General features: G+C 37.9%; 1 protein-coding gene across 1 annotated transcript; it reads right to left on the reverse strand.

The window, feature by feature from the left end:
• Window positions 1-2,722: 2,722 nt before the first annotated feature.
• Window positions 2,723-5,472, reverse strand: LOC137388114 (fibrinogen-like protein A). The gene is made up of 4 exons (XM_068074626.1): window positions 5,454-5,472; window positions 4,506-4,724; window positions 3,166-3,302; window positions 2,723-2,902 (listed from the first exon to the last, which is right to left on the reverse strand). The coding sequence occupies exons 1-4, from the start codon at window positions 5,470-5,472 to the stop codon at window positions 2,723-2,725; spliced, it is 555 nt and encodes a 184-aa protein (XP_067930727.1).
• Between the last annotated feature and the right edge of the window lie 21,345 nt (window positions 5,473-26,817).

Below are 26,817 nucleotides of genomic sequence, written 5' to 3' on the forward strand. Positions count from 1 at the left end.
TAACTTCTGAAAACTTTGAATAATTTTGTAAAGTTTGATGCAATGGCAATAAAACTTGAAGCCCGGTGATGATTTTAAAGAAGTTTTGGAGCTCGGCTACGTGTAGTACTTCTGCCTAGCGGCTATTTTTGCCATGACACCATTCTGCATATCTTGTGACAACCTTGAATAATTTTGTAAAGAAGTGTGATGCATTGGCAATGGAGTTAACTCAAAGTCCAGGCAATGATTTTAAAAATGTTTTTGAACTCAACTACGTTTAGTATTTATATTGAAAACTAGCCTAGCAGCTAGCTTTTAACTTGATGCAGTAGTTATTCTCCCTTGTGATTAAAAATAGAACTAATTATTCACGGAATTTAATAATTCGCAGAATTGAATGTTCGCGAAATCGCGAATTTTTATAACCAAGGAATGTTTTTATCCTGTAGCAGGCCTGTATTTACTGGTTGCAAGTTGGGGCGGCTAATGTTAGACGACTAGTTATGAACACCTGAGGATGTGGAGGGGCGGTGTAAGCCCCCAACAGGTTTCTCTTATGTAGGGCCTCAGCCGGGCCTCTTTTAAAAAAGTTTTAAAAAATTTTATCGGAAGGTATTAACATTTTTCTATTTTTTGAGATTTGTTTTGTTTTAAGTGATGTGACTGACGAGACGTTTTTAAATTAAAATAGGCAAAACTTGACCGCAGTTAAAACGCTCAGAAAAAAGACATATTTTTCTTTTGAGCATTTTAACCAAGATCAATTTTGCCGAATTTATTTTAAGTTCATATGGTGGTTTCCACGCTTTCGATGAGACATGGCTAAGCGGATGTTTGGTAAAACTTGATATTTTGCAAACCTTAATAAAAGCCGTTAACAAGAATATCTTGCCACCGATGATGATAATGATGATGTCTAAGAACTACTAAAAGTTGATGTTTGTCTCTATGGCTTGGAATAAAGTGATAATCTACAGCGATAAAAACCGTCTCCATAGCCGTTGGGCAAATAACTTTTTGAATAAATGATGTTGAGGTCGAGTTATCTGAAGCAGTTTTTCATTGCTTGGGAACGGACCAAACAAATCCGTTTGAGTTAACCTTGTGTTTGAGATAAAATGTTACATTTTATTCGAGGGCGAGTTATCCGAGTTTGACTGTACGTAGCCGCGCAAAATTCCTAAAAAGTTGGGGCAGCTCAGCCGGCCAGCTGCCCCAGGGAATACGGGCCTGTCCTGTAGGGTAGATTAGAAAAAATATTTCTGCAGAACTTTTGAACTCAACAATCAAACAGGATTAGCAAAGTCATTATACATTGAAAATACGTTAATCTCTAAATACATGTACTTACTGAAAAGTTAAAATTTTAGAATGAACTATTTATTTCAATCACTGACTGTAATTGGTGTACTTTTGATGCCTTAGTAGGTTAAATGTTAACGAGTTTCAATAGTTGTTTAACATTTAATATTTGTCAGCTAGTTACAGAACTTGTAGTGCTTTGTCTAAATAAGGAGACACCTCTGCTTTCTAATGCGAAATTGTGCTTTGAACTTTGACAACTCTATGTGACATGTTCTCATAGTAATGCTAAATCAAATCTATATATCAGCAAAAAGAGCTCATCCTCTTCTTTTATAATGTTTTATCTTTATTCAGATTAATTGATAAGATTTGTACTAAAACTTTGAAAACCAATCATTAGCTGAAGTAATCCAGTTTTCTTTCCCTTTTCTTGTGTGAGTGAAATCTCATTTATGCTGCTTAGCTTGAAAACCCCAGTAGAAAAATTATGTCGATAACATTATGTTTTACAAAAAGCCATGACTTAATGCTATTAAAGTATAAAGGCGTTCCAACAGAGTTTTCAGTAACACAGGGCTAAAATGCCTAAAACTCTCAGCAGTGAGAAGCGTGCCATCCTAAAAAACATCCTGCAGAAATCTGGAAAATCTGTCAAAAAGTTGTTGAACATGTCAGCATACCTAAATCAACTGTTGGAGATATCATTTAAAGATAAAATAAAACTGGTGCAAAAAATGAAAGACGTGGTAGGGAGAAAGAGCAGAGCTAAAGAAAAAATAACTATGAAAGTTTTGACTAAAACGTTTTTAAAAACAGAAATCTAACCAGTTTAGAGATGAGTAAAGAATTAAAATAGCCTACAGGCACAGTATTAGGACAACCAACTATTCAAAAATTATCTTTAGAATCGATCCCTATGGCTGCAAAGCCAAATGAAAATTGCTCTTGACACAGCACCAAAGGAAAGCAAGGTGGAGTTGGGCAAAAAATTGTGAGTCCTGCATCAAAGCACAATAGGCAACAGTACTGTTAAGTGGCTGTTAGCACAGTTTAGTTTTCAGTTTACCTACAGTGCCAACAACTTCGTTTGTAGAAGACCAGATGAGGAATACCAACCTAACTGCATTCTCTCAACCATAAAACATCCCAACCTCTGTAATAATTTAGGATGGTTTTGCTGCTAGTGGTCCAGGATGTTTGCACGTGATTGAAGGAACCATGAACACAAAAAATGAAGGTGCAATGATGGAAAAAATTAGTTCTACCTGTAAAAGATTGTTTCAAAAAGACTGATTCTCTCAACAAGATTATGCACTGCCAGATAATGATCTCTTTCTGTAAATATATATGTTCGATGTGGTAATATAATATAAACAGATATATGCTATAGTTAAATTATGTACACACTTTTATGCTCAAACTTCAAGGCATCACATTACATCGCATCACATATGAGCAGCGCTGGAGTAATGAGCGTGACTAAATACCGATATTTACCTTCACAATCCAAAGCGCAGTTGCTGTTTTTTGAATCATTGTCATTGTCAAATGTCGAAAACCTTTGTCCATCATGAGAGGTCAAAGAGTCACCAGCATTCCCAGTGTAGCCCCCAACCTACATGTACATTACATGTACATTAAACTTTGGTATGAAAGTTACCATATTTTACAACACTCCAAAACGCATATTAAATGTAATAGAATACTGAATAACATGTTTTTGAGTCATTTGTTCACAACATCATCAATTTTTTTATTTATGAAGGTCTGAAAGTAGTTTACACTCCAAATTGACATCACAATGAGTTGATTAGAAATTTTAACACATCATCATAATTATATGCAGATTGTATGTCAGCTTTACTTATGCATACATACATGAACAGTGTAATCCGAATCAGCATTATCTATGTAGAAGGTAGAGTAGTTAGCAGTTCTGCTATCACCACCATGTGCTTCCAGGTAGACACTCAGGTTCTTGTTAGTTCTTGTAAGATAGTGAATAGCATCTAGACCTATCATGGATAAAACAGTAGGTGTGGAGAAATCAAATTATTGGAAGAATGTATGAGAGGCGCATGAATGCATGAGGCTAAAGGAACTTCCCAATAAACCTAAATCCTTTTTTACTTTTTAATAGTCACAACTTTTCGTCTCACACATACATATGAATTGAAAAACACCTTGATGCATCTAATATCGGTGACCTTGAAAACTTTCAAGGTCACAATGCATAACTTCTGACAACCGAATTGCATAGAATTAGTAAGAGTGAATAAACATACAAGTTACTAGACAGATCCTTTTGTGGTCTGCAGCATCACCTAAACAATGAAAAATGCTATGAAAAATGTCAAAAATCCATGAAATGAAGCAAGGTTAAATGACTTTATGAACTTGGCGTATTTTAAGTGTCATGTACTAAATATGAATGTTAATTTAAGTGATACTCGTCATCACATGATGAAGTAACAAAATAATCAGACAGATAGTAAGAATAATCCGATCTTAAATCATCACACATGCCTTCCAAATGGCTACAAGCTAAATCCAATAAACAAACATTTTTGTAAATATTTGTATTTTCATAGTGCGTGTATGTTGCGGAATTGAATCTCTAACTTTTTAAACAAATACTACCCATCACTTTTCAACAAACCATATTTATACAATTTACAATCAATTCATAATCTACAGTCAGCTACAGGTATATTAGTAACTTAATTTTTAGACATACTTGAATGGCTATTCAATAAATTGTCTTAAGTAGCTCAAAGTGTTAACAGGATGATTGTTAATTCCAAATTACAAGGTTACCAGAAATTGTTGCTACCGGATTGAACCTTTCCATGATAATAACCTTGCAGCTCCTAAAGCAAAATGACAAGGTTATCATAAAGAAACGATAGATATTGAAAAAACTGGCCTATACTGAAGCATAAAAAAGTAGTACATAGAATTAGTTGTAACGTTCCAAATCAAAAGCAACTTATTAGTAAATAAAGTATTTTTTCAGATGCTGAACGTCATTTAATCACAGTTTTAATAAGTTTTAATAAACATAAACTAATAATAAGTAGCTATACTTTGGTAACAATGTTACTGACCCTTTTTAAACCATGAATTAAGGTGAAACCTATTAATTTTATTCCTCACATCATCACACTGTAAAATAGCTGAACACTAGATACTCTTACACATGTTCAAAATATGGTTACCTATCCAGTACTCTCCATCGAGGTAGCCAAATCCATCAACATAGTCACTCCAACCTCTGTAGAAGTCAACACTACCATCAAGTCTTCTCTGTATAACTGTCCAACCCGACTCATGGTCAAACTGACAGACAGCTCTGACCAACTTCCAGCTGGGGTCTGGACGAAGTACATAAGCTGCACCAGAATTCCTTTCTCCTTTGTCAAACGCATCTTGACAATCTATTAAAACATACAAAACTGATATATATTAAAGCTGGCCAAAAGAAAATGATTTGAACACTCGGCAAAAAACTTTTTTATCAGCTGTTAGTTGGGTAATCACTTTGTTCAACAGATGCACCATTCACCAGTTATTCATGAAGCTATAAACACACCATCATGTCTATTTAATTTGAGTAATTAAAATAAATTAAATAAACAAAAAAATTTCAGTTATGCATTTTTTCATGTGCATATTAAAAAAATAAAAAAAAGAAATTAAAAATTTTTGAGAAAAGAACATTGAAATGTTCACAAGCAACAAAAACATTTTTCTACATAAAACCTCAGCATAACTTTCCTTGTTAAAACAGCACGCGGTATAGAAAACTTTTCAACTCTGCTGCAAATATGTTTTAAAAGATTAAAGTATACTAATTTATTATTCTATTCAGATGATAGCTTGCCTCAATTGCTCTAAGTTCTTGCACTGAGGCAATGCCAGGTTTACATAATATATTACAAAAACTTCTACTAAAAACCATCAGAATAGGTTCGGTTTGTTATGCTGTGAAACCAATGCCATTTAGATTCACTGTAATCAGAGAGCAATATTAATGATATAAATTAAATATTATCATACATACATGTAGCAATACCAGCTTCCTTTCAATGAAATAATATGAAAAAATGGAAACAGATGGAGAAAAGTCGTTTTGAAACTAAAAGTTTGCATTTCTACTTTTTTACCAGCCTCGACCATATTCATATCGAAACTGCTAAAAACTATTGACTCGTATAATTTGATCTAACTGAAATATTCTCCACAGTATTTAAATAGCAGATGTCTATCAATAGTTGGTAAGTTAACAAGTTAGTGCAACCTTCATAAATATGTCTGAAATCTTCACATTAATTATAACAGCAATAATATAATCAGAAAGGAAATATTAATTAATACCAACAGTGGCTCCCTATCAGAAATTCTGTTCAATTGTGAATGAAAACTTTCAAAGTAAAATCAATGTTTTATGTTTTCAAAATGGTTTTTTTTAAATAAAATTTATTTACTAATGTTGAACACCAAAGCTGTTATATATATATATATATGTATATATATATATATATATATGTGTATATATATATATATATATATATATATATATATATATATATATATATATATATATATATATATATATATATATATATATATATATATATATATATACATACATATATATGTATATATATATGTATATATATATGTTTTATAGCATAGAATGTATTGATGTATTATTGTATTATGCATATTTTTGTGAGCATTCTCTAAGTGTAAATGGATTCGATGAGCTTTGCATGATTGCTTGAATTGTGTGTTAAAGTAACAATAAGTTTAGTTGTTCACACCATATACCGAGCTGCAATCATTAATACTGAACTTATCGGTGTATTAAAAAGTTATTCATGATTGTTTCCTACCTTGAAATATTGGTGTTTGAGTATTCATAGAATTACTGTTCCAACTACAGCAGTCCTGTAAACATACTATCAATAGTTAACCTCTATGAACAACCTGAAACTCTCACTCTATCTTATAGTTTTACATCAACACTCTAACTAATCAAACAAAATAAAAGAATGATGCAATCATCATATTTGTTTCCTTTAAGAAATTAACAGGAAAACTGCTTATTTATTATGCTGCTTGTAGACTGCAAAAACTCACAGTATTTATATACAGAGGAGACAATTCTAAATAGTGTAAAAAAATGCTGCAGAAGCAGCTCTTTGCAGTCAATGTCACGAAACTTTAGTCATGTTAATAGAAAGGTTTTTGTGTAACAAGTAATTTATTTACTATTTACATTTATGTTAAGAAAACCATTTTAAATCCATCATTTTTATAAACTGGCTTTGTATTGATTATTGTGATTACAAAAAAACCACAAATAATGATTTAGCGGCTGTATCCTCAAACTAATATTGTTATATATTGTGTATGAGCTGACCAGAGATTCATTGTTTGAGTCCTAAATAATAACATTACATATCCATGAGTAGAAAACCAGCAATGAAATATTAAAGTCTTACCCAAACTCGCTCAGCATATACCTTGGTACAACTAGCAATGTCTGCTTGATTTCCAGCAGTAGAAAGGTGATTCTCACATGTGTTAGTATCTTGAGCACTCAGTGCTGCAAGACACGAGCTGTCTGCAGTACATCGAATAAGGCACTTTGAAAGGGAGACAATTTCTAAAAAGGTAGAGATTTTCTTTAAAAATATAGAAGTTTCAAGCAACATTCAGCATATGTAGGTCAACTTGCTCATCCGAACCGGATTTTGATGGAAAATTATGTTTGTATGTCAAAAACTGAATAATATTCATTGGAAACCATTCCACATTATTATTAGCCATATTATACACATGTAAATAAATTGTGTTTTGTCAACAAAAAGCTTAATAGTGAGAACGAAAAACAATTTCTTCAAAAGAACGAAAGACAATGTTTAAAAATACTTAATTTCAGTTTTTGGCTCTTATGAAATGTCTTTGGTTCTAATGACACATTGTTGATGTTTTTATTGAAAAGTTTAATGCACACTTCATCAGTTTGAACAGTTATTTATCAAAGGTTTAAACATAGTCAGCAAAAGACATATAGTATCATTGAATAAGTAGCTTGCGGTTTGAGCATGATTTTATAGGTTTGAAAAATATCTACACACTCACTTTGTATCTGGCTCTATTAGAAAAGAAAACTTTAACCAAATTACCTCTGACCTTTCAACTTTGGCGTTATGTGAAATTTTTACAGCTGAGTTCTCTAAGACTAAGACTAACCATAATCAACTGCACCGCTTGAAACTAAACCAAAGCCACTAATACTCGTATGTTATATTTGCAATTATATTTAGCAAATCTTTAGCACCTATGGCTTTACTATTAAAATACATCACGAAAAAATTATTTACGAAGTGAGACTTCTTTAAGCTGTAAAATGGCATATTTGTTGCAAAGAACAAAAACAATATAAAAAATTGATATGATACATATGCGCATATATATTTATATACTAGCTGTGTTACCCGGCACTGGCTGGGTAATAAAATAATCTTTAGAAAGAAAATTGATTTGTATTTAACATATAACAACATTTGCCGTTTTAAGTTTCAAACTCCATATTATGAAAAAAAGGTTTTGTGCAGGACAACTAAAATCAAAAATAATAAAACAACCGTAAGGGGTATAAAACCACTGTAAATTTACAATTTCGTAATTTTCAGCAACAAATTAATTTTAATAACGTACAGTGGAGCCTCGGTTCTCGAACATAATCCCTCTTATAAGGTTGTTCAAAAACCTAATTATTCGAAATCTAAAACAATTTTTCCCATTAGACTAAACATATGTAAATTTTAATCCTTTCCAAGGCAAGAAAACAACTTCGGTAAAGTATTCTTTTCAACATTTTACACCGTAAACTGTGCTGTATACTGCATACTAAAAATAAACAACGTGCAGATATAGATCGTATTTAATTTTAATGTAAAGTTTTCTATTAATGATGATGGAAAAAGAAAACAAAAGTAAACATTTTGTATGTTTTGCTTTTAAAACATCAAAAACATTAAAGGTTAAGGTACAATGTCAAAAATTGCCGAAATTGATAATGAATCAGCAAAAAATGCATCAGATCAGTTACATCAAAAATCGTAAGAGAAGAAAATAATTATAAACAGCAATGGCACGTTTACTTCACGTCTTTGAAGGAGAATCCTTTTCTAAAACAATTTAGCGTAGCTCGGCTGGAGGGGTTATTTTCTTAGCGAATTTCTTTGATAGTGGAGACGTCGTCCCAGATGGCTCCTCCCTTTTTGTAAAGAATTTATGAAGCATAAATTGCTTTGAATTTTGTTAACAAATGTTTTCTTGCTGTTTTCAGAGCTGTTCCAATTTTCATGCGCATGTTCAGGTTTAGTTGAGAACTGAATTTATGTTCGATATCCGACACGAAAGAATCTCAAAATCTGTAGTTGAAAACCGAGTTGGCCAAGAACTGAAGCGTTTGAAAACCAAAGTTCTACTGTAAATATATAATCAGTACACAAATCACCAAAGTTTAAGTTTGAAATAAATTATTGTCAGTATTCTGGGGCAAAATAAATTAGTCCTAATGAAAAAAGATAAATAAGCATTGCGTTGCATATACTTAGGCCCCAAAATGCTTTGTAACAGGAGCATCACAACTCGTGGATGCAAGGCTAAAAAAATTAGCGCTCGCATGGTGTATCCATTATATGAAAACATATGTGATCACTAAGGCATTTTAGCTCAGTGGTGACCATATGAGAAACTTGTTGATGCTTTCGTCGTGAGTTCAAATCCATCAGAATGTGAAATTTTAATAACAAGATTTCAGGATCTCGAGCCGGAATGCAAACAAATCCACATACGACGACATACTTTGAGAAATACTGTATATGCATGTATATACATATGTAGATATATACATACGATGTATATATGTAATATATATGTAAAAATATTTAATATATATTCGGCATTTATGTAATATATGTATCAGTATACAAATATATACAAATATATTTCATTTATGGTGAACACTCTGTTAAAGGTGTAACACTATTAGCAATAGTGCAACGTTCATCACATTTTTGATTTGAGCATCCAAAGGTTTTCATAAATATTTATCGAGTCGGAGATTTTTGATGAACCAACAACTTGTGGTAGTTTATCAGTTTTTTCAACCTAAAAAAACTGCAGGAGAGATTTTTGTGAGGACAATGCCATGCCAGAATCCAAATAACTTGTGACAACCTTGAACCATTTTGTAAAGAAGTGTGATGCACTAGCAATGGGCTTAACCTAACACCTCGCGAATGATTTTAAAACAGTATGGAACTCCACTATGTTTACTCACTCAGCCTAACAGTTAGTTTATATTTCGAGGTAGTGGTTGTTCTCTCTTGTGTTAATAATAAAACAAATTATTCTTGGAATTTGACAATTGGTGGAATTGACTGTATGTGAATTGGAGAGTTATTAGTTCATTGAATTGTTTCATTGTGGGGGTATATATATTATATGCATCTACATATTATATATATATATACATATATATAATAGATAACAAAAGAGCAGTGTAAAATTTGATAAAAACTGTATAACTTGGAGTGTTATGTTAAAAAAATGTTAAAATATTTAGCACTTATCAGACACTCAGTGTCTGATGTACATATGTACATATGTACATCAGACACTCAGTGTCTGATGTACATATGTACATATGTGCAGACAAGGAGTGTCTGATGAGTGCTAAACATTTTAACATCTTTTTAGCATGAAACTCCAAGTTATACAGTTTTTATCAAGTGTTACACTGCTCTCTTATTATCTATTTTATAGATCAGCTCAGGAGACTTCGAGCACTTTTATGGACAACGGGTTACAATACTGATAATTATATATATATATATATATATATATATATATATATATATATATATATATATATAGACAAAGTGGATTCTATATATATAGCACCCCTATCTATATATATAAATATATATATATAATATATATAATATTATTATATACAATTTTTTTTATTTATATATATACATACATATATATATACACATATATGTATAAAATATATATTTATAATACGGGACAGGTGGGTCAGTTGGTAAGGTAATGGGACAGTGATCATTTGGTCCTAGGTTCTGTAGTCTATGTATATATAGTAACCTATGCGCGCATGTATTATTTTAAAAGCCTATATCATTTACTCTTGCTACTGCATGTAATACTATTACTTATTCTGTGTACAAGTAATTACTGTCTCATGGATTGCTGTCTCTGTGTTTCCTACCTAGTGGTTACGCCATTTGTTACGTCATTCGTTATGTTATACCTATTATTGTGTCATTCAAATAAAAGCGGTCTTGATGTCAAGTTAGCTGGTGCACTATACAAGGATAAAACACTTATTACAAGCTATTTCGGCTATAAGAAACAATGGCAGTAAAACTATCTGATTTAATCAAATCTTACGAGGACAATAATATCAGTGGAGAGTTCGGCGCTTGGATCAGCAAACTAGAACTGGTGGCTAAACTACAAAAAATAGAGGATCTTAAAACATTTGTACTGCTATTCTTAAATGGCTCAGCGTTTGCTTTGTATGAGCAGCTGTCTGAAGATGTAAAGGGTGACTATGTTAAGCTGAAGAAAGAACTACTGACGGCATTCAGCATAAGTATATACAGTGCCTACAGTCAACTACGTGAGCGAGCTTTGCAAGATAACGAGACAGTAGACGTTTACCTAGCAGATTTGAGAAATCTTGTAGAATCTATGGGACAGACTAATCCAGAACCGCTTCTCAAATGTGCTTTTATGTCAGGGCTGCGGCTGCCGTAGAGGAGATGGAGTTAAGGGAAATTGTAACTAGAGCCCGAGCAATTCTTTCTTCAAATTCAGGTGCATCATCTTATGTATGCGGTGCTGCTACACATGACACACGTAATCAACCAACAAAGGGTGTTCAATGCTATGCTTGCTCATTTTTTGGACATATTTCAAGACATTGTCCTACAGAAAGAAAAACGAAAAGTTTTCCTAGTAAGCCAATTTGTGGTTACAACCGCAATAACATTGGTTATATAAGCAGAAACTGGACAGCTAAGGAGCAGCAAGGAAACGAGAATAGGGGAGCCTCAGCGTCGCATGCTCTTCCCAACAACCAACACTAGAGACGACGCTGCCAATTATATTTGTGAGGCTTCATAGACTGTCCATAAAAACTCTAATTGATAGTGGATGTGAGCAGTCGGTAATCTCAGTTAGTGTTGTTCGTAGATTAGGTCTTGGCATAAGAGGGCAACAAAGGACAGTAAAGATGTTAAGTGGAAATAGCACGCAATGCTGTGGAGAAGCGGACATCAGTGTAGCTATAGACCATTGTGACACTATTCAGTTACGTTGCTTGGTAGCACCTGAGTTAATATGTGGGTGCGGGTTGATTCTTGGTGTAGACGGAATCTACAAACTTAAAGGTGTGACAATACGTGCAAAAAACAGGGTAACATTTGAATGTGCATCACAACCTGTGGTTGCTATGTTATATGAAGATAACTCCGAGTTGAAAAAGCCTGAGACAGACTGTTTGACTATCGAAGATACTGACTTCAAAGCTGTATTTGATGGAACTAAGTGGACGCTAGTATGGAAATGGAAAAGCCACGAACCAGAGTTAAAAAATCAATGCGCTGAGTATGCTATAAACTCCGACTATAAAAAAACAATACAGCTGTTAGATTGAGCAGTGGATCTCTAATGGCTGGCTGGAGCCACATGATGTGAAGATTCATGGCAACGTAAGTGGCATAATTCCACTGATGGCAGTCTTTCAGTCAAACAAAGGTAGAAAGGTGAGACCAGTGATGGACTATAGCAGGGAGTTAAACAAGCATGTGAACAGCAATCCTGGAAAAAACGTAGCTATATGTCAAGAAAAACTGAGGCAGTGGAGAACATTAGGGAACAATGTGTGTATGTTAGATCTGACAAAGGCATACCTACAACTTCATGTGGACAGTTCACTACAACGGTTTCAAGCTGTTCGATTCAATGGTCAGTTGTATGTGATGGCAAGGTTAGGGTTTGGCTTGAATGTGGCACCTAAGATAATGTCTTGTATCTTAGCGAAGGTTCTCGCAATGGAATGATAGAACACAATCATCGTATTATTAAACGCATGCTTGCCCGCTCGGGTGGTACTGTCAATGACATGCTATATTGGTACAACAATTCTCCTAATGTCGATGGTGTTGTACCATTTAGGAGATTGTTTAATTACAATCCTCAGAAACAAGAAACTACTAGAATATCGGCTAAACGGACATTAGTTTAAACCCTTACAAAGTGGGTGACCAGGTGTATGTAAAACTAACTAACGCCAAGTGCACATCAGTGTGGAAAACTGGTAAGGTTACTTGCTTGGTCTCCAACACAGCGGTTAAAGTGGATGACATGACTCGCCATATAGGAGACATAAGATTTTGTTGGAGAGTTGATAAACAGCCAGCTACTTTAGACTGTGAGTTAGACATAGCTAATACTAATACTAACGAGTCAATTGAGGGTTTAATAAACGTTGAAACTCCACCTGTAACTAAAAATGGTAACAACAATTATTCAACTGTAGCTAACAATGCCACTAGACCAGCTAGGGCTAGGAAACCCCCAGATTTTTATGCAGCTGGTTTTAATTGATCTTGGAGATCAGGGGAGGTGTAGTCTATGTATATATAGTAACCTATGCGTGCATGTACTATTTTATAAGCCTATATCATTTACTCTTGCCACTGCATGTAATACTATTACTTATTCTGTGTACAAGTAATTACTGTCTCATGAATTGCTGCCTCTGTGTTTCCTACCTAGTGGTTACACCATTCGTTACGTCATTCGTTATGTTATACCTATTATTGTGTCATTCGAATACAAGCGGTCTTGGTGTCAAGTTAGCTGGTGCACTATACAAGGATAAAAGCACTTATTACAGGTTCAAACCCCAACAACTGCGCCTTTCTGGCAGGTCCTTAGACAAGACCCTTCCCTGTATATTGTCTACAACCTCTAGGATGGGTGCAATAACCAAAGGCAAGCCGGCTCGAACGTCGCCCAGTCAAAACAAGGTCCGTGCTGCCTGTAGCTGAACGAGGACAAGACAGTGTAAAATGGGCTACTGGTTCAAAAACCGTTGAGTGCTCAAACTCCCAGGTCTCTGGTAGGAGACCCGAGTTAGAGCAGAAACTACCACCCATATGGGTTATTTGGAGTGAGGAAACAATTTTATGTATATATAAATGTATATTTGTATACATATATATGCATATATATATCTATACACATGTATAATATTATTACTATATATCTTATATATACACCATGTATATGAACCATACTTCATATATAGATATATATATATATATGTACAATTTATATATAGTTAAATTTATACATTTCTGTGAAGATATATTTTATATATGCCTACTTTATATTGGTCAAGTTATATATGTTTATAAATATATATATATCATATATATATATATTATATATATATATATATCTTATATATATTTGAACTACACTTCAAATATATATATACATATATATATATATATTTATATGTATATATACGTATATGTAAATATATATATCATATATATCTCATATATATTGTTGTAGAATGTGATCCACTGAGAGCTGAGCTTAGGGCTGAACTAAGCCGAGCCGGGCTGTGCTCAGTCAGGCAGAATAATAAAGTCAGAGTTTAGTAAAGCCAAGCCATAGCCGTGCCAAGTCAAGACCGAGCTGAGCTGGGTCTAGCCAAGTAGAACAGAGGCGGAGATTACTAGCTATAAAAGCTCGAACATTTGTGTAGAAGAGCAGAGCTGTTCTGTGCCTGTTCATTGCCTGTTACTTGACCATTCTTGTACAACTTATGATCTAAGCAGAATTATATGTATGAACTCATGCACCGAGTCTTGTACTAGTGGAAGAAAAGTGAAAGTCGCACAAAACCTTTACACTGGTGGCAGCAGGGGAATCTCTGACAATCCCAAGAACTCCACCACAGGACTCGCATCAGAATCACTGAACACTGGAACAATCACTGGACTCTGGAGGAACTGGGCTGCCTGAAAAATGGTGACACCGCTCATACTGGAACAACTTCCTGACAACAGGAAGAAACCCTAAGATAGCTGTAGAAAGCCCTGCGGTATCGGACCCAGTAGATGCACTACTCCAAGAGCAGAAACCTACTAAAAGCTCTGACAGGACTTACCTGAAGAAGCAGCATGCTCCTACTGGAAGAACCTCTTACGGAAAAAACCCAGAGAGAGCTGTGGAAGGCCCTGCAGTATCGGACATAGTAGATGCACTGCTCCGAGAGCAGAAACCTATTAACAAACTCAACAGGTCTTACCCGAGGAGGCAGCGCACTCCTACTGGAAGAACCTCCTACGGGAAGAAACCCAAAGAGAGCTAAAGCCCTGCAGTATCGGACCTGGTGGGTGTACTGTTCCAGGAGCAGAAACCTACTAAAAGTTCTGACAGGACTTGCCTGAGGAGGCAGCGAGCTCCTACCGGAAGAACTTCATACAGAAAGAAACCCGGAAAAGAGTCGACAGCCACAGACACAGTAGAGACACTGCTCTAAGACGAAAGCAGAAACCTACTGAAAGCCAGACATGGTCCATAGGAGAGCAAGAAGTGCTGACCCAAGACCGGAGCAACTAGTCAAAGCACTAGAATGGGTACTACTGATGCCAAGAGCTCAGGAACCGGCACGACGTTTTAGGACTACCCAGTACAGTGGAAAGGGAGATATGGAGTACTTCATTGCTCGCTTCACTGAAGTAGCCGATGCCAACCAGTAGACAAAAGGAGCAACCCTATTGCACCTCCGGGAAGCACTGGGCAAACAAGCAGAGGACTGCGGACAAGCGGAGGACCAGGAGGCCATTTTCAATGCCCTCTGGGCAAGATTTGGGGTCTCCGCCTGGCAGGCACTAAGCCAGCTCAACGCCCTTAAGCGAGAGGAAAGGATAACATCTCAGAAGCATGCTATGGAAGTCGAGAGGTTAGTACGCATTGCGTGCGGGGACCTGCCAAATTGACACCGAAATAGTATGGCTATGGAGACCTTCTGCAGCTCACTAAGGGACCCTGTCTTGCAACGACCTCTGTTGGTCGTGCATACGCCCACCCTGGCTGACGCTGTATGGGCCAAAAACGACTACGTTCAGATCCAAAGAGGTGAGCGTAATTCCACCGGAACTTCAGTACAAACCTTGGAGGGAAGAACCTCCGACCAGGTAAACGCGGCCAAAACCGATGTTATAGGACAACTAGCCTGGCTGGTACAAACTCCCACGAACAGGATTAAATGACTCCAGAAGCAGGTTGGCACTCCAACCGAGAGGAGGAGCCAGCCAGGGATCCTTTGTTGGAGATGCGGGCAACCGAGGCACATACGGAAGAATTGCCCTTGCTACACAAAGCCGGTTTCAGGAAACGAAACACGGCAACAACAGTAGCTCCGACTACTGGCAGTACCGAGGCCAAACAACCCCTGAAACACAATAGGACTACACGGGATTCAGCGACAGCTGACAGTTGGTCTCAATCAGCAAGGACTTGGCCAAGGAAAATTCGTGCACCGGAAAGGCCTGTGGAGACACGAAACTACTGCCAGTCTTTGAGTGAGGCCTATCTAGACATTCCCACTGTCCTGGATATTGCCTACACCCCTCAATGCAAACGGCAGGGACGTAGCCTGAAATGAAGGAGGGTGACTTTCAAATTCCATCCACCCCAGACAGCGAGAACCACCTCCACTGGACCGGATGGTTGGTAGCCTTCCTTGAAGGCGGCCGAGCCGACCCCTTCTCCGCCTTGGCGATGGCAATCACAGGATCCACAAGTCTACCCCAAACGTAGGGCGGCCCGAGGGACCGACCCCGCTCCACTGCAGAAGAGAAGGCTCCCAGGCCTCCCGAAATATGTCTTAGAATAGACTTCTAGGGTGCAAACCCTCAGCCAACCTCATTCCACCAGCTATTTCTTCCCAGCGGGGATGGAAGGGCGGCCCAACCAGTTTTTTTAGACACAGGATGCACCACCAACCTGATCAATAAGCAGGTCTGTGACTGATTGCCAGGAACTGTACGAGACCAACTCGAGGAGAGTGACAGCTATAGACTATTGGCTGACAGAACATGGATCTCCTTTTTTTTGGATAATTCATCTGGCTATCCACCTGAGGGATGTAAAGAGAGAGGGAGTATTTGTGGTTAGCCGTGTGAGCGAGGATGCCATACTCGGAGTGCCATTCTTTATGGCCCATCAGTGCACTCTCGGATTTGAGCAGCTGGTAGTCCAAGTGGATGGCAAACAGCTAGTCTGCATGGATTGACATGAACGGCTGCCACAGAGCAAGGTACAGGTGATAAGGGGGGTAGTAGTTTTCGCCCGGACAGAGATGGCAATACACTGTCACATCACCACGCGAAATTATTGCCCCATGGGACTGATCAAATGATTTCCTGATGAACCTCCGATAGCAAGTAGCTTGAATTAGCCGACACCCAAGAGACAGGTCATCACTCGCTGCATAAATGCTACGGAGCGGCCATTGGTTTTCCAGTCCGGAGCCACTATCAGCATTTACATGGGAGTGAAGACCCTGCAGATTAAAGAGGACGATCCCTGACTGTGTGACACAGGTCCGACTTCAATCAATGGAGTGCCGGCTCACTTTGAGGAACTGTTCTAGGCGGCCCAGCTGAACTGTGAGGAGGCGGGTCAAACGGCGAGGTTGACCTTTTTGCTGATTTGATATACCACCGAGTTCAGTACAGGTGACGACGGGGTAGGAAAGACCACTGAGGTAGAAAATTCCATTCCACTTAAGAAGGATATCTGGTCAATCCGGCAACACCCCCCCCCCACAGACTCGGACTGGAGAAAGAGGCTAAGGCTAAAAGGCAGGTCAAGGATCTGCTCAAGCAGTGGCTGATAAAGCTAGCCGAAGGAGCTTGGAGCTCCCCAGTGGTGTTGGTCCGAAAGAAGAACGGGAAGTGGTGCTTCTGAATCGACTACCGGTGTCTAAATGCCGTCATCGAGCAGGACGCCTACCCTTTACCCAGGATCGACGACATCCTAGACGCCTTGTCCGGCAGCCACTATTTCAGCACGCTCGACCCGGTGAGCGGGTGCTGGCAGGTGCCCCTGAATAGAGAGGCACAGGAGAAGTCGGCCTTCTTGACACAGTCTGAATTATGGAAATGGAAGGTGTTGTCTTTCGAACTGACATCCGCCCTCGCCACCTTCCAAAGACTCATGAAGCGTGTGCTGCACGCCCTCCACTGGAGAACGCTGCTACTGTATCTGAATGATATTATAGTCATTGCCCCGGACTTCGATACACATAGGCATTGGCTGGAGGAGGTCTTCCAGAGACTCCACAAGGCTAGACCGAAGTTAAAGCCGTCCAAGTGCAAACTATTGCAACCCCAGGTCTGCTACCTAGGCCACACATAGTAAGCCAGGATGGAGTCTTTACAGATCTCAACAAGTTGAAGGCAGTCATGAAATGGCCGAGCCCCCGCGGAGTGAAAGAACTCCAAAGATTCCTCGAAGCGGTCAGCTACTACCAACAACATATCCCAGAGTTTGCTACTATAGCGCATCCCTGGCACCGACTGACTGCAAAAAGAGAGCCCTAGAGATGGACGAATAGGGAATAGATCGCCTTCAACGCACTGAAGGATAGTATCAGCATCGCCCCGATCTTTGGCTACCCAGATCCTCGGAGGCAGAACATCCTGGACACAGACGCCAGCGGATGTGGAGTGGGGCCATGCTGTTCCAAGTACAGGAAGGCTGCGAAAGAGCCATTGTCTACTACAGCAAGACCCTCACCCCCTCGGAACGCAATTACTGCGTCACTTGACGGGAGCAGCTTGCAGTGGTAAAGGCCATAGACCTATTAACTATACTAGACTGGGCGATGCGAAGCCACGGTGTCCTACATAAATAGTCACATTCTTCACGACGTAACGTCAACGCTTTGTTCACTCGCAGCTGGTCAGGCAAGCGAGTCATCATTGTTTACATTGAAAGAATGGCAGAGACCGCTTTGTTGCTACATGTAATTTGACATAACTACTAAAGTACACCAGATATTGGTTTAAAATTTTAGATGCAAAGCTTATACACTATGCATTTCCTGCCCTGAAAATTTGTAAACATAAAGTTGAATATTTCATATGTAAAGAGCAAGTAAAAATGTATATTGATCTATTCAAAAAGTATTGCAAAATTATCAATGTTGCCCTATGCTATGGGCTAACATGTCAGATAGCTAGGTGTACAAACTGATTTCAAATGCATACACACTGGTAAATGGTACACTGATGGCAGTCTGCCATGAACATAAATGTTGGGTCTTAGGTGTTATGCAAACAGTATCAGAAAAATCGTAGAAAACAAATTACAAATGGTGCAATTTTCTAGACATATTGTGACAGGCTACACATGACTAAGGACGACCAGTCGGCTGAGCTTTGATCTAAGATTACTTTTGTTAGCTGCTACCTTTGTAGCCTCATGGTAAATTCTAATTCTGACATATCTGGATGTGTTAGTTTTAAATAACGCTGCGCAAAAATTTTTATTCTTGTCCTGCAAAATAATCAGTAAATAATTGCATTCTTATGCAACCATCATAAAGTAAAAATCTTTTCGTTAGGTTTAGCTACACTTCTAAATATAGCACAGCCATCACCATACTTATTTACTAGCTTATGTCCACCTGCCATGGTGATGAAAAACTTCATGAAATGGGCAGCACTTCGTCTACTCCGGGGTTGACACCTCTTTGTGCGAAGCAACTTTTCAAATATTGGCGCCAGCAATGAACTCTAAGAAAACTTTTTGAAAAAAACTGTTATTTGTATGCATATCTCAAAAAAATCCGCAAGATTTCTTGCTCTTCATATTTAGATACCTCTCACAACCACACTTGACAACAATTGGAGTAAAATTTACCTTCGAATCATTTCCAGTGCTGGTAGTTGCTCCATTCTCAATGGCTTCCTACTTAAAACTATGGCCTGGACTAGGCAAAGTGAACAAAGCTACAAAGTGAACATAAACCTATTTTCTGATGCTGTTTGCATGACACCTAAGACCCAAAATTTATATTCATGGCAGACTGCGATCAGTGTACCATTTACCAGTGTGTATGCATTTGAAATCAGTTTGTACACCTAGTTATCTGACATGTTAGCCCATAGCATAGGGCAACACTGATAATTTTGCAATACTTTTTGAATAGATCAATATACATTTTTACTCGCACTTTACATATGAAATATTCAACTTTATGTTTACAAATTTTCAGGGCAGGAAATGCATAGTGTATAAGCTTTGCATCTAAAATTTTAAACCAGTATCTTGTGTACTTTAGTAGTTATGTCAAATTACATGTAGCAACAAAGCTGTCTCTGCCATTCTTTCAATGTAAACAATGATGACTCGCTTGCCTGACCAGCTGCGAGTGAACAAAGCGTTGACGTTACGTCGTGAAGAATGTGGCTATTTAAGTAGGACACAATGCTGAGCGGTGATGCATTGGATTGCCCAGTCTAGTATAGTTAATAGGTCTATGGGTAAAGGCAGTGAAACACTTTCGGCTATATTTGCATGGCTAGAAGTTCCTCCTACGAGCAGACCACGCATCACTCCGGTGGCAATGCAAGAGAAGGAAATCCTCGAACCAGGTAATCCGATGGCTAGAGATCCTGGCTGTTTTCTGCTACGTCATGGAACATCAGTCAGGGACTCGCCACAGAAACGCAGATGGGTTGAGCAGGCAAATCTGCGAGGACTGCCGGCAATATGTGAGCGTTGTGCAGAGGGACAGGGGCCCTTTACGGAGGGAGTTTCCAATGGAACAAGGGTCGTTACCACGTGGGTACCGACCAGTTGCCTGGATGGTACTCCCGCTATCCACAGGGCAAGATCGACCCTGGGCAACATCGCATACCCCGGAGGGCTGGCCGGCAACTCGCACGGGACTCCTGCCCCAACAGTGGTGGGATTGAACCTTGATGCCGAAGATTTCTCCGAGGGGCTACCGGCCACACCAGGGATAACAGAACCAAAGGACGAGCTGGCAAAGACACAGGCCACCAAAAAAAAACCCGTTGCCATCATGTATCGTGTCATCACCACAGGGGAAGAGGTGCCAACGGAACACCTGGAAATCGGGAGCCGAGAGCTGGATATCCTGCATCACATGCGAGGCTCTCTGCGCTTACGACAAGACGGCGTCCTGGAAACATGCGTGGCCATGAAGGCCCATGCCAGATGGTGCTCCATCTGCTCCCTAGCCATGCGAGTGACCACGGTGTAGTAAATGCACGCCCTGGCTCACTCTGAGTTCGGAAAAGCGATAAGCGCCATCCAGCTGACTTGGTACTGGCACGGACTGACAGCCATGGTCAGACGGCTCATCAAGAATTGTGAGGTGGGACAGGCCGCAAAGCATGAAGGGACAAAGGCAACCGGAGAGAAAAGAAGGCTATATGCTAGATGACCTTGGCAGAAAATGGCCGTGGACCTGGTGGGGCCATTTCTGGTCACGCCTAAGGGGAACAAGTGGGAGCTGGTTCTCACCGACCACTTCACCCGATGGCAGGATGCACTGGCACTACCTGAAGCCACTGCCTCTGAGGTCGCCAACGCACAGGATGAGCGGATCTTCTGCAACCTGAGGTTACCCGAGCTGATCCACACGGACCAGGGGGCGCAGTTTGAGAGCCAACTGATGGACGAACTGTGCCAACTCTGGAACATGGGTAAAACTCATACGACTCCTTATCACCCACAGGCCAACGGAATCATTGAGCGGAACAATCGAAGACTCGGGGACTGCTTGAGGGCACTACTTTTGACCCGAGAATAGGACGAGTGGAACCTGCTGCTTCCCCAGCTGATGAGGGCGTACCGAGGCACCCCCCCTTCTCCGCAACCGGAGAGACAGCTAACATGTTGATGTTGGGACAGGAGCTGAGGTTGCCGGACCAGCTGGAAAGCCACCCACCACCGACGAGTTCTTTCCTGTCCACGAGCACGCCCTTAAGGTGCAGCGGAGGCCACAGATGGTGCACTAGGCGCTACGACAAAGTCAGATGGAGGTGAGACAGGAGGATCGGGAGGACCGGGAGGAGCCACATCTGTACTAAATAAACGCTGGAGACGGGGAGAAAATCCCAAGCTGCAGGCGAAGATCGTGGGACCATACCAGGTCTTGAAGGCCTGGGAGAACCACACATATCTGGTGGAATAACAGAGCCAGGCATCCATTCAGAGCGAAGAAAGGCTGAAACCTTATCATGCCTGCCCAGAAAGGTTGGGGCAAGCCCCGACCACCTTGGAACCAAGGAGGGGTCCTAACATCAAAAGAGCTCGACCCAGCAGACTAGAGAGGAGGCAGGAGGAAGTCAGAATAGACCCTGTACCTATAATGCTACCCACCAGCTGTGAAAAGTTGCTACTAGAAGCTGCAGAAAAACGAGGGCAGGACATAACTCTGGGAGAAAATCCTGCCAAACCGGAGGAAGTAGAAAGCCAAAGATGCCCTCCGAGTTCCGAGAAAATCAATCCGGCCACACGGGAACAAGTTCCAAAAGAACCTGAAGCAAACCCGGTGGAGACCGACGAGACCGCAACACCAGATCTCATTAACCCCGCAAACCAATCAACTCCGATCCGGCACAATCCGAGGCCAGTCTGGACAACTACGAAGCCGGAATGGTGCGGAGATGGGGTATGCTACTCCTTGGAATTGTCAGAAAACGGTCTGGAGGTCGAACAGGAAGGCAGCAAAATGGTCCTCACGGATGCGACCAAAGCTTTCCTTTTAAAATACTCATTTTCTCTGAACAATGTTAGAGCACTCAAGAAGATGGACAAAGAAAGTAACACCTCGCTACATGATTTATTGACTTCGGCCACAACTAGCTTAAAAGAAGTTGAGCAAGCACTGGGTGCTCCGGCGCCGGTAGGTGTGGCAGCACCCAAAGGAGATCAGGAGTAGGAGGAGGCGACTGCCGAGGCCAGCACGAGCTGCCCTGGAGAAGATTTCTCCAAAGCAAATGAAGAGGACCTGGACAGAACCCTGACAGGAAAGGAGGAGGTCTGCCAATTGGCCATAAGCATAAGCTCTCTCCCAAGGTCTAGATTGGAGACCTTGGTCACCAATGGAGGGGAGAGTGTAGTGGAATGTGCACCACTGAAAGCTGAGCTTAGGGCTGAGCTAAGCTGAGCCGGGCTGTGCTCAGTCAGGCAAAATAAAGAGAACACAGCTTAGCCAAGCCATAGCCGTGCCGAGTCAAGACTGAGCCGTCCCGGGTCCAGCCAAGTAGAACGGAGGCGGGGCTTACAAGCTATATAAACTCGAACATTTGTGTAGAGGAGCAGAGCTGTTCTGGGCCTGTTCATTACCTTTTACTTGATCATTCTTGTACAACTTATGAACTAAGCAAAAGTATATGTATAAACTCATGCACCGAATCTTGTACTAGTGGAGGAAAAGTGAAGGTCACACAAAACCTTTATAATATATCATTTATATATATATGAACCATACGTCATATATATATATAAGATATATATATATGATATATATATTTATAGACATATATAACTTTACCGATATAAAGTATGCATATATAAAACATCTTCACAGACATGTATAAATTTAACTATATATAATACGTACATATAAAAAGATACATATATATATATGTATACATCTAGATATATATTTCTCAAACTCCGTCCGTGTATCCTCATCAGAAATCCGGCTTAAAATCGAATAGATTTTAAAACCTTCGAATGAATATTCCATGCCGAATAGGATTCGATCTCGGACCAAGCCGTTCAGCAGTCTTACGCCTAGCCTACCAGACTACGGAAGTCGATTTGCTCGCCTGCCAATATAAGTCATTATATCAGAGCAAAATTTAACTGCTTTGCGTATGACCGTATGGCACGGGTTAAAGTTAGAATGGCAAATGTTGTTATATGTTAAATACAAATCAATTTTTTGTCCAAATATCCAAATACCCTTCTATTACACGGGCAATGCCGAGTGGCACAGCTAGTATATATATATATAGTGTATATATATATATATGTTTATGTTTAATGTTTATATTTATGTTTATGTTTAATACATATATATATATGTTTAATGTTTATACTTATGTTTAATATATATATATAAATATATATATATAGACCCGAGTTAGAGCAGAAACTACCAACCATACAGGTTAACTGGGGTGAGGAAACAACTATATATATATATATATATATATATATATATATATATATATATATATATATATATATATATATATATATATATATATATACATGTATATATATAGATATATATATATATATTTATATATATATACATATATATGTATATATATATATATATGACGTATGGTTCATATATATATAATTGTATTTATATATATTGATATATATTTATATGTATATATATGCTTATATACATATATATATGTATCTTTTTGTTTGTAAAATTTATATATAGTTAAATTTATACATGTCTGTTAAGATATATTTTTATATGCATTTTTTATATAGGTAAAGTTATATATGTGTATAAATAGATATATATATATATAATATAAAAACTTATAGTTTCCATAGCTGACATTATATAATATAAATATATATATACACGTACATACATGTATATTTATAAATATATAATTATATATATATAACATAAATATATATATACATGTACATACATGTATATTTATATCTATAGATATATACATATAAATATATATATATATATACACATGTACATACATGTATATTTATAGATATATATCAAAAACTTGTAATTGAACGCCACCTCCATTTGAAAGCTTTTTCAATTTGGCCGCCACTACAAGAAAAGGGTTAGAAAATAAAGCAGCACTCTTTATTTGAGCGCTAACTCTATTTGACTGCTACTTGGACTGTGTACTTTATGAAACAACAATATAAAGTGATCAGCAGAGAAGTGTCTACAAAATTGTATTAATAATTAATCAATTTTATTAACAAGAATTAATTTTCTCATTGTCAAACGCCACAGCTTTTCGCTCATTTGTTTAAACTTTGAAGGCAACGCTATAAAAATAATCAATACCAGTCTCTGGCTAATGGTAGTTTTGTGATTAACGTGGTCTAGATACTTCGACGTACATGTACATTTATAGAAAACGATCTAAATCTTCGATGGCAGATTTAACTTTCAAAGCATTGCTTTAGAAATAATCACTAACTGTCTCAGGCGAATAGCAGTTCCTTGTTTAACGTGGTCCTAATACTTCGAAGAATATGCATATAAAACGTTTTGCAAGTTGTTGGCCAAATGTTATGTTTATCGAGCAAACCTTCACATGTTGCTTTTGGGCTAAATGCCGCGCATAAAAGTTTCTCCCTGCCAAAACATTGTTCCGATGCGAATATTGACCAGTTCAGCAGTGCAAAAAAAGATTTGACGCTCGAAGATATTGTGGAAAGTGTTGGACAATGTTCGTTCTATTGACAACCGCATTAAGAATGCAGCTATTTGAGCAAACAAAGGCAAATTTCTCTGTTTTAAAAATGTTAATTTTTGTTTTTTCATGTAATATAAGTATGGTTCATTTATGCCACTTGCTCGTGAATATATATTTGTATTATTTAATAGATTATTGTCATACATGTATAACTTATAAATATGCAAATTTATAGGATGATAATTAATAGTAACCTTGCGCCTATCGTAGCACTGCTTACAATAGATCGATGCTCATAACCCCACTTTTATTGCGCATGAAAAGCTAGGTTTGGCTGAAAACTGTAGCAAACATATCAATGAGATTAATTTATGCAATATCATTCAAAATATTGTAAATATAAAATAAAAATATGTCTCCAAGTTTAGAATGAAGTAAGATTTAAAAATGCCAATAAATTACAAAGGACACAGGCTATAATATTATTGCAGGTAAATTGCAAGCAATAAATATCAACTGGTGCAAACATTTCTAGGTTTGTTGATGCATATTTATTGCACTTTAAATGTGTAATATCACTTTACCAAAAATTGGACAAATTATACGCAACCTTTGCTTTACTGGTCAAAAGGTCAAACCTACCTCCCTAAAATTCTTAACAGCCATTTGAAAAATTTACAGCCAACCTTTATTTGAACTCCGTCTCCAATTGTCCACCACTATACAAGAAGGGTTTGAAAATAAAACACCAAGGCATTCAAGTAAAGGTTTTACAGTATGCATATACATATATAGACCTATAAATAGATATATATATATATATATACAGTTTTGAATGTATACATTTATTTTAATATATATTTTTATAAGTATATGTATTTATATATCTATTTATATGAGCACAGATTCAGTGTTGTGTTTGCAATGTATATTAATATGAGTGTTATAGTGCGCTGCCAGTCAAGTAAGACAAGAATAACTCTACCACGCTGACTCACTATTAATCAAAAGTAAACTGAATATGATTCTAATGGTTGTTCTCATATGTAAGTCTTTAAAGTTACCAGTAAGTTACAGCAAATCAATATAAATTGCACTGATAAAAATATGCAATGTTTCATTGCTTCTAATGTATGAGCTGATAGGCCACATAAAAGCAAGGCCACAAAGACTGTCATATTTAGCATATAATAGAACATACCTTTAAAAAAAGTGAAGTAAGGACTTACCAGGCTTTAGTAGGCTGGAACAGTTTTCGGTTTTATCTTCAGGTGGGCTTCGGCTTAATGAGTACATTTGTGATGTTTTTTCCGGCAGAGATACTGCTTATTAAACAATATGCTGCCACGAAGGCATATAGGCCGTGTTTTGCTTTCCCAGTTGTGAAGTACATCATGGATGTACCTAAAGATTATTACAAACATTTTGGTCGCTTCCTGAAATGCTCGACATTTATATAAAGCATTCAGACCACAGTCGATATGTCAATTACTTAATGAATATAACGGGCAGTAAAACAGCTTGTGTTACATGGTAATCATTTAACCATGTACATGTAAATGTGCTAATAAATCTTTAACCAAGTGACTATTATTGACTTTTGCAACAATAATGCAGCACCTGACCCTATAGTTCTATGGCTATGGCAGTTCATTGACAGGATCCCATAATAGGTCACTTTTTGTTTTATAATCAGTGTCACCTGAACATGTTTCTTTCATAAGCTGGCGCAAATTTCAATACTAAAAATCACAATTACTTAAACTATATTTTTTTAAACAAGTCTAGTTAATACTTGAAAATGAACATGGAAATATAACTAGACAACAAGCGTGAAATATATTTTCTTAGTGGCTTAATGCTAAAATATACTTGCATACTAAATATTCATTGAAACGTAATATTC

The sequence above is a fragment of the Watersipora subatra genome, chromosome 2 (genome assembly GCF_963576615.1).
Source record: "Watersipora subatra chromosome 2, tzWatSuba1.1, whole genome shotgun sequence".
NCBI classification, from domain to species: domain Eukaryota; kingdom Metazoa; phylum Bryozoa; class Gymnolaemata; order Cheilostomatida; family Watersiporidae; genus Watersipora; species Watersipora subatra.